Genomic DNA, 9751 nt, shown 5'->3' with positions numbered 1-9751 from the left:
ACCAATCACACACAGGTTAGGGACTAACTGAGTGCTTGTGAATGCGTGTATGTGTGAGAGAGAGCCGCTGTTTGCTTTGGGAACAGACACTGAGGCGTGTCACGCCTGTAAAGCCCGTTTCAGCAGAATTGAGTGAGAGGCGGCTCGAGCGGCGTGAACTGTAATCTGTATTGTTTACTGCTGAACAGTTGTGACTACTGATAATGTGCGGTGGAGGGTCAGTCATGCTCTGAAACACACGCGCACACACACATCTCGGTGTTGGAAACATCATCCGCAACTTCTCCACTAATAACACATGCTAAACTGACATTCAACGAAGAGAGTTTGAGTTTCTTATCAACCACCGTACTTGAAGAATGTGCATGTTAGTGACCAAATATTATAGCAATAATCTTTATTTTGAATAAATAAGATCCAGAAATACATTTATGCAACAATATAACTGTGAAACAAACATTCAAGGCTAACACATTTTGAAATTTGGATAATGCTGCTTTCTACACAAGCTCTTTAAACAAAGTAACAACAGTTTTAAACTATTTTATGAAATGTATAAGATGACTGGGATAGTGTTTATGAGACTAGCATTAGGAGATTTACTGTAGGCATCAAACCTTGTAACAGCCTCAGATTCAAATAGTATTATGTTTATTTATCATTAAAGATGTTACTGCCGCTCCGTGTAGCTGACTGCTCCATTAAGGAAAAAAAAAGGAGTTCTCATCCAAGTATTAGTGTCGTTGTTAAACCAAAAAGCAGAGCACTGTAAAGTCAATTATTCACTATCTGTTTTCTCCTCTGGTGCTTTCCCTTGTACCAAATTATGCAAATGATAGTGACACACAGTAACTGCATGTTTAAGTTACTGGTCTCGAAGCTAAGGTGCTTAATTAAAAAACGATGGTGTCAGCATTAGAGCCTGACATTTCGGAGCGCAGATAATTTGTCCTGTTATTTGATGCCCCGGTCAAATCTGCCTTTCATGCTGGTAATATCTTCACCTGAGGCTGACAAAAGACTGTCGCTGCGGTCTGTACGGCTCATCATATGTCCTTTCACTGCTGTTTGAGAAAGAGAGCGGCTCCGGTCTGGATCCACTGGTTGGGGTTCGCTCCACAGGGAAGACAGATGTGCGTGACCACCTTCACCCTCTCTGAGCTCGTATACAGAGGCAGCCAGATATTGTCCTCTGATGCGGCGGAGTCAGCAGCGGAGTTCTGTGATCAAACACAAAAGACATAAATTAATGAGTGTATGTACAATAACTGCATTTCTACGGCTACGTTCAGACTGCAGAAAGTGATCAGATCGAATTTGTGTCCAGACATCACAGGCCTATCTGCATATGTTGCTGTGATTATGACGTACATATCATTAACTACGTAGCTACGCTGGTGATTTGGCTTTTTCAACACGGTATGAGAACAAAGAAGTGCCAGCAGACAGTTTATTTCGCCGTCTGGCCGTAGTTGTTCTCCACTCTGCTGATAGCAGCACAGATTCTGCACAGCACATCCCCCACTCTGGATCTGATGTTGTCGTTACGAGTGCCGCTAAAGACTATCTGAAATCTAATTTGAGCAGCCAGAGCGGCCGGACTGAGACGCATCTGTGGAAATCCGATTGGAACTGCACTTTAAAATAGCTCCAAATTTGGTTTGGATCCAATTTGGAAAAATCACATTTCATGTTTTTTTTCTTCTGTCTAGACATTCTAGATCAATCTGGATACAATCGGAACATGCCAAAAATCAGATTTGGGCGGACAGTCTGAACAATACCTACATAGTTTACATGTATTGGAATGATAATGGATAAAATGGATAAAACATGATAAGTTATATGAGTGAAAGTGTTGAGCATTCTGCCACAGACAACTGCTGCTCTGTATTTGCAAACTGAATATGTAAACATGTCCTTAGGGGTTACAAAAAGGTCTATCAGTTCATTTCATCATCATATCAGACAAAATGAACAATGTGACAAAACAACAAATATGGTTGTCTGGACCAAAGTCCATGTCCTGTCCACGTTTCATGAAATTCAGATGTCAGACAGACAGAAAACTGAATTTCCATGGTGAAGACAATAATATGTTACTGTTTTAAATACATACCTGTGGAACCCAGGCCATGTAGCAGGGCGGGACAGCCGACACACTGGGAGAGTCGTGTTGATTCTCACAAAGATGAACACCGTCAAAACTACAACCCTCCAACTGCAGACCTCCAACCTGGAAAAGGAGTGAGAGAGAAGCAAAAAGATGTGAAGGAGGGGAAGGTAAAAAGGAGACAGAGAGAGAAAGATAGAATATAAACAGCAGATTAAACAGAAGGATGGGATAATGGAGTCAAAATGTCTGGTGAGATATATCAAGAGATGAGAGTGTATGTAAAGGCGGAGCATGAGCGGGAGACACACATTGCTGTCACCAGATTATGTAGCATGTTATGCACATTGTTCATGACACATGGGAGTGAACTCAGTCCAGTGACTCAGGGATTTTCCACGGTAGGGCAGAAGAGCAAAGGGAACTCTGGCGTCAACTCAGACATACACAGACAACTAAATCACCATGATCTGGGCAAGAAAAAGCAAGAGACTGAGCGGGAGACAAATCCTGAAAAAGCTACATTGTGTGTGTGTGTGTGTGTGTAAGAGCTCATTGCTTCACAACAATTATCCCCTTTCTCTTTCTGTCAGATGTCTGAGTATTTCCCTTCCCTCCCTGCAGCTGCAGCCTCTTTTTAAGCACCCACACCCTTCCCCTTTCTCTTTGTATATTCTAACTAAGTGCACATCAAACTGTGCCAATTTTTATTGGCATGACAGAAAAGAAACAAATGTCTAAAAGTATTTAAACTTTGGACAATGCAATTATATCAGCCTTAAAACACAGCATGAAAGGGAAAGAAATTAAGACTGAAAGTGGTCCTGTATAATGAGTGTGCCCTCACACACAAGTGTGTGAATCTGTGCCCATCAAGGGCATTTCAAGAGCACAGGAGGCCAGAGATGACTGCTGTCAAGGAAACAGCTTCTAATGAAAGTGCGGTAAACTCTTTGCTTTCTTTCTAACGTTCTGCCTTCTTATCTGCATCTGTATTCAATTCTTGCAGTCTTTTACTTCATTATTTTCCAATTATCACTCAGCCAGAGTCGGCCTTGTTTATAGCGCCAGTATTCTGCAGCTGGATGGGAGCAGTGTGAGTCTGCTGTCTGCATGCATGATCTGCGGGATCATGTGTGCTTGTCGTAATTCTACCTTCACTTGCAGCTTGGCCTGCGTAATGGGACTCCTCCATGATGAGACAAACACCAAACTATCCATAGAACAACCCATGGACCTAAAACAACACAAAGATGTTATTAACCTCAGCACCCGTACTCTCTGTCTGTCTCACATAAACACACAAGCATTCAGCGTTACCTGGCAGTTTCCTGTCTCAAAGCGTTGAGGAAGGTGTCAGGGTGGAAGAGCTCGGACAGATCGAGGCTGTCTGATAAAAGAGCTTGTCTGCCTGCGCGCTCCACCCAACTCTGGATACACAGAGATATAAAATAAAATACACAGAGATTAATAAACCACAAACATAGTTAATAACAAATAAACTCTCAAAGTGAACACACAATTCAGGCATAAAATTTCATCAGTTTCACACCGGAGTCAGGCAAAACACTTAGTGGATCAATGAAAGATAATGAGAACACACACAGTTTTCTTCAGTTCAATTTGACACAAATAGAGCACACTCTAAATACTTAAAATATTTGCTCTAAATATTCACCCTCTCACCATGAATCTGAATGAAGTTTGGGTAACAAAGAATACAAATAGTCGATGTTTGTATTGTATTTAGCTCTTTAAATTTTCATGGAGGACATCGATCTGTGAGTGGAATGATCATAATTTCTATTCCGAGTCGGTGTGTGTTTGTTAACGAGAGATAAAAAGGGGTTACAAAGGGACAGAGCAAAACGCAAAGTCAATAAAAATGTGTGGCTAATAGAGTATTTAATGTGCCCTTGTCTTTTATCACCACATCAACAAGCCGATAACATTGGAACCCCAATTATCCGCTAATGGCAATAACAGTGCACACATACACACACACGCACACATACATACACTTATTTGAGCATGTGTATTTACTGTATATTTCGATCACAGTTTCTCAAAATGCGGCCTTTGGGCTAGCGGTGGCCCTCAGTAACATTTTTTGTGGCCCCTGAATATGACAACAAATGTGTGCTTTCTATTTTAATCAGCCACACACCATTTCAGTATGTTCACAAGCTTACATTTAGAGCCTGGTCTCACTCTGAAATAGTCGAAATCCGGTGCTTGGGCAGTGACTTGCGGTGTCAGCAACCACTGAAAAAAGGCGTCCTTTAATGTCAACATATGTGGCTGGTTGCTGTTATAGTTTAATGGCGCCTGGTGGTGTCAGGACAAGGACGAAAGTTAAGGTGGCAAAAGTCTGAGTGGCTCAGGTGGTGGATGAGTCCAACAAACACCGACTTCCACCAGAGAGAGCGGTGTTCGCATTCTATAAGATTCTAAAGCCAAACCCTGTTCTTATTTCCAAAACCCAGAAGCTTTTGTTGCCCAAACCCAACCAGAAGCTTTTGTGGCCTAAACCCAACCAGAAGCTTTTGTGGCCTAAACCCAACCAGGTGCTTTTGTTGCCTAAACCCAACCAGAAGCTTTTGTTGCCTAAACCCAACCACTGCTTCTGTTGCCTAAACCCAACCAGGAGTTTTTGTTGCCTAAACCCAACCAGAAGCTTAAAGTTGCCAAAACCCAACCAGAAGCTTTTGTTGCCTAAACCCAACCAGAAGCTTTTGTTGCCTAAACCCAACCAGGAGCTTTTGTTGCCTAAACCCAGCCAGAAGCTTAAAGTTGCCAAAACCCAACCAGAAGCTTTTGTTGCCTAAACCCAACCAGAAGCTTAAAGTTGCCTAAACCCAACCAGGAGCTTTTGTTGCCTAAACCCAACCCATTGCTTCTGTTGCCTAAACCCAACCCAGTGCTTTTGTTGCCTAAACCCAACCCAGTGCTTTTGTTGCCTAAACCCAACCAGGAGCTTTTGTTGCCTAAACCCAACAAGAAGCTTAAAGTTGCCTAAACCCAACCAGAAGCTTTTGTGGCCTAAACTCAACCAGGTGCTTTTGTTGCCTAAACCCAACCACAAGCTTTTGTTGCCAAAACCCAACCAGGTGCTTTTGTTGCCTAAACCCAACCAGGTGCTTTTGTTGCCAAAACCCAACAAGGTGCTTTTGTTGCCCAAACCCAACCAGGAGCTTTTGTTGCCAAAACCCAACCAGGAGCTTTTGTTGCCTAAACCCAACCAGGTGCTTTTGTTGCCTAAACCCAAACAGGTGCTTTTGTTGCTTAAATCAAACCACAAGCCTTTGTTGCCTAAACCCAACCAGGAGCTTTTGTGGCCTAAACCCAACCAGAAGCTTTTGTTGCCTAAACCCAACCAGAAGCTTAAAGTTGCCTAAACCCAACCAGGAGCTTTTGTTGCCTAAACCCAACCAGGAGCTTTTGTTGCCTAAACCCAACCCACTGCTTCTGTTGCCTAAACCCAACCAGGAGCTTTTGTTGCCTAAACCCAACCAGACGCTTAAAGTTGCCAAAACCCAACCAGAAGCTTTTGTTGCCTAAACCCAACCAGAAGCTTAAAGTTGCCTAAACCCAACCAGGAGCTTTTGTTGCCTAAACCCAACCCAGTGCTTTTGTTGCCTAAACCCAACCAGGAGCTTTTGTTGCCTAAACCCAACCAGAAGCTTAAAGTTACCTAAACCCAACCAGGAGCTTTTGTTGCCTAAACCCAACCCAGTGCTTCTGTTGCCTAAACCCAACCAGAAGCTTTTGTTGCCTAAACCCAACCAGAAGCTTTTGTTGCCTAAACCCAGCCATGTGTGCTTGTTGTTGAAGGAAAATAACATAAATTTGTTGTTGTACCGATGTAGTGCGTTTATTTTGAAAGAGACAGTATGTAAATGTTAAATTTCCTGTGGAAACGGAAGTGTATTTTGAAAGAAGACAATGCATGTAAAAGGCAGAACTTGACATAAGTGTCCCAGAATGTCAACAACCAACGCACCCAGGGTACCTTGCACGTCATATGTGGACATGGAAAGTCCATGATCAAGCACATCAATATGTGGCGATGTAGGAGTGAGAATGTGTTGACATTTAATACACTACTCAGCTACTGCGTCACACTGCACCCCCAGGGTTGCATTCACACCAAATCAGGTGTTGCAGTGATTAGTGGGAGTGACAATGGCCCATTTGTGGGGGAGTGGAAGGTGGAGACCAGCTACAGAAAGCCAATCTTCCCACCTCAGTGACTTTGTGTTCGGTAAGTTCGTTTATGTTGGCTTTCAAGAGCTGTAGAATCCCTTGTGATTATCATGACTTTGTTATCTTTACTGTCACAAACAACACAAGTGGGCGCACACAAACGAAGTGAGTGCTTTTCCGTCTAGGACAGTACCCACAAACTGTTATTTCTTTACTTATTTTATTCAATGCTATAAAGAGACTGTATTACTTGTTCCCGTGGACTGCGAGCATCTTCTCGTCTGATTGACAGTTTTTGCCAAAGGCCATTGCACTCTTTTTTTGGCATCCTCTGCGGCCCCACTGCCACAGCCTACACGCAGTACTCACATTCAAATGAATGTGAGGACTGGCATTTCACCACAACCTCAGATTTGGTGTGAATGCAGCCTAACAAGTGCCTGTCAGGTGATGAATGACAACTTGTAGAAAGCTACTGGTTGCATGGCAACTAGTGGCACCTCTTGAGTGTCGCAGGAATTATGTTCTGACATCAGTGCTGGTGCTGTTAGTTAAAGTTAAAGATTTCAGGTGGACAACTCTGCAGTTTATTGTGGAAGTGAAATGGAAAGCATATTTTGTTTTATGTGTGCACTTTTCCTGTGCGGCCCTCAATCATATGCTGGCTCTAAACTGGTACTTAGTCAGCAAATCTCTGAGAACCCATGACTTAGACACACTCAAGCATGTGCATGCAGAGACAGGGTGTGTGTGTGTGTGCAGAGAAACTAAAAGATTACAAACGCTGTATCCAGATATAAGTACACAAACATGGAGTGTGAATCTGTATGACTGGAGATAGACCGCTCTAAGCCTGCTCCAATGTGTTGATCCAGCCTGCCTTATTCAGCAACATCTGCTTTGATCATGTAAGCAGCCTCCTTCTGTGTCACTGCGAAAACTAGTTATTTTTGTCAAAGGCACAGCTCAGGACTTAACCTGATATGATATCTCACATTACAATCATAGTTCTCAGTTTTCCCTTTCTTTTTTTTTTTGGGAAATGTTGCAGAATGGCACAACAACTGATTCCACTGCTTATCATGATATACTTTACATAAGCCTGCATGGCTGCAGTGGCCAGATTTAAGCCTGAAGAGTTGACCCAAGATTGAAGTTTTGATCTATTCTGGGCCCTTTTTGCATTTCCTTTTTTAACTGGTAGGCAGTTTTCTCTAAGTCGCCACAGAGACTAGTGGATTTGGAGGTCAGCTGAAGAAAATTGCTGACAAATAGAGGCAGAATCAGCAACCATCTGATCCAATCTCTATTATAAATGGATTCCTTTTTAGCATGGCATCAGACTCCACTGGCTTTAGAGATAAATTGGGATGAGCATTATGCCAAGGAAAAATATGCACAAACGCGAGACCATACCCACGTTCACACAGGCACATGCACAGTGACGCAGATGCACGAGCATACACACACAGAGGCAGACGTGTGCACCAAGAATTTCGGGTATTAATAATACAGCGAGCCAGTGTGTGCTGGTATGCATAGTATTTGTGTGCATATGTGTGTGTGAGCATTCGAGTGTTTTCAAGGTCATCCTGCTCGTCTGGGGTGCACTGCTGTGCTGTTAGCTTTTTATTCTTCAGCAGCTCCACACAGCAGCAGCTCTGGCCGTCTCCGCCTTTATTAGGCTGATTAGCTAACAGGACACAGACGCACTGCTAACAGAGATATCACTCAGTACTGATGGGCAGAAACAGACAGTTAAGGACAGTGCAGCCTCCAGATAGGCACACATGAAGACAGATGGAGTGCAGGTAGACAGGGAGGCGAGCAGACAGTGAGAATCGAGAGATGGCAGGCAGACAGGAGGACATACATACAAACAGATGGGTAGGCAGGCAGGCTGGCCGGCAGACAGACAGGCAACGAGGCTCGCCCACATGAATAACGAAATCCATCAAATTTCACATAAAAAAAGAAATAATTTTTCAGCATGTGTGTGTGTATGTGTGTATTGCAGTCTGCCAGAACATATTGAGGTAGGCGTACAGTCAGACACAGTTGAGATGAGTTTCAGCCAGAGTCTTTATTTCCTGGCACCAACCAAGGGCAGACACTTCCCAGAACCTCATGCTTTTATATAATAATCCGCTTTTATTTATGAAGCGCTTTTGAAAACAACATTAGAATTTTTCTGGCATGGTTTTGGTCAACACATTGCCTCAGTCAGTGATAAATAAATTTAGTCATGAGCCATAACTATTTAGTCTGGTCCTTGGACCCAGGCTCAGCTGAAGAACTCTTGTCATAAGGGGAAACATAAAAAAAAGGTCTGGGTGCCACTGTGGGACTCCTGAGGTGCAAAGTACTTTTTAAAACATGTTGAATTAAAGAAATCCAGAAGTGTCCTTCAGTAATATTCATCACAACTAGAGGACAAAGCTCCCAGCAGGATGGATTTAAATGGATCCCCCAATCAGTACACTAATGCTGATTAGAAAACTCTTAGGCCTCCTAAGTCTCTTTCCTGTGAGAGTACAGAAGGTTCCCAGGGATGTCTGGGGTTTTTAATAACCAGTGAGCTTGTCAGCAAATGTCTTGACTACCAGTCATCCCACAGAGATGCTACCACAAGTCCTCTGATAGCAGCAGGGATGAGGGAATTTCAGTTCCTGGAGGAGTAACTAAAACTTAATCATGACAACTGTCACAAACCAGATTCAGCAACTGTTTAAAAATATTTAATGAGTATATGAAGAAAGTATGTTTTTCCAGAATTATCTCTTCCTGTGTGTGTGTGTTTGTCTTACTTCATGTGTGTATATGTCTATGTATGTGGGGAAGAGGGATAGAGAAAGAAAGTACAGCATGTCTCTTTCTGTATACACATGCATGAGTTACCTGTATGGCGAGAGCCCGTGTTACCACCGCTCTGAGGTAATGCATTGGCTCTTCTGGTCCCTCCCACTTATTCTGCCATGTTAAAGGACACTGAGACAGAGGGAAGCAGGCACACAGAGAAGGAAAAGTTATTTAGAGCCATAATGAAAAAACAGACAACAACAAAAAGACAAGTGTCAGCAAGAAGGTAATGTAAACCATATTATTTTCACATTCCGCAATCAGTGAGCGACGTGCTGTGTGGTCGACTGATCGTGCCTCTCCTTCACTCACTGAATGCAGCTGTCAACCCAGAGAGCCACAGCATGCAGGAGGACTGCAGAGTCACTCAGCTGTGTTGGAGTCATTCTTCAAGGGGAAGTAGCTAATGTCTGCACAAAAAAAAAGTCTCTAGATTTGTCCCTCAGCTATTTTTGAAACAAAGTTTCTAAAGCAGTCTTAAAAGTCACTGAGTTGTGAGTCGTCCTGATGACTTAGTGGTGTAAAGGCATACAATGTGACCACAACCATCTCCATATCTCTGCTGAGGTTCGT

The 9751-nt window shown here is 43.0% G+C and overlaps 1 protein-coding gene across 3 annotated transcripts in view; it reads right to left on the bottom strand.

Moving 5' to 3' along the window:
* Positions 1-388: 388 nt before the first annotated feature.
* The window catches only part of LOC126405259 (cytoplasmic dynein 2 heavy chain 1), a 145615-nt gene continuing 136252 nt past the window's right edge, over positions 389-9751 (bottom strand). For all 3 annotated transcript variants that reach the window (XM_050068912.1, XM_050068929.1, XM_050068921.1), the window contains 5 exons: positions 9218-9307; positions 3434-3543; positions 3269-3350; positions 2120-2236; positions 389-1220 (listed from right to left, as the gene is read on the bottom strand). In XM_050068912.1, the coding sequence (XP_049924869.1) occupies positions 1059-1220; positions 2120-2236; positions 3269-3350; positions 3434-3543; positions 9218-9307 (561 nt within the window). In that variant the 3' untranslated portion in view covers positions 389-1058. The remainder of the gene's footprint in view (positions 1221-2119; positions 2237-3268; positions 3351-3433; positions 3544-9217; positions 9308-9751) is intronic.

This window comes from Epinephelus moara, chromosome 2 (assembly GCF_006386435.1).
Source record: "Epinephelus moara isolate mb chromosome 2, YSFRI_EMoa_1.0, whole genome shotgun sequence".
Classification (NCBI taxonomy): Eukaryota; Metazoa; Chordata; class Actinopteri; order Perciformes; family Serranidae; genus Epinephelus; species Epinephelus moara.
The sequence above is the reverse complement of the archived record's forward strand: the minus strand, read 5'-3'. Positions and strand labels throughout refer to the sequence as shown.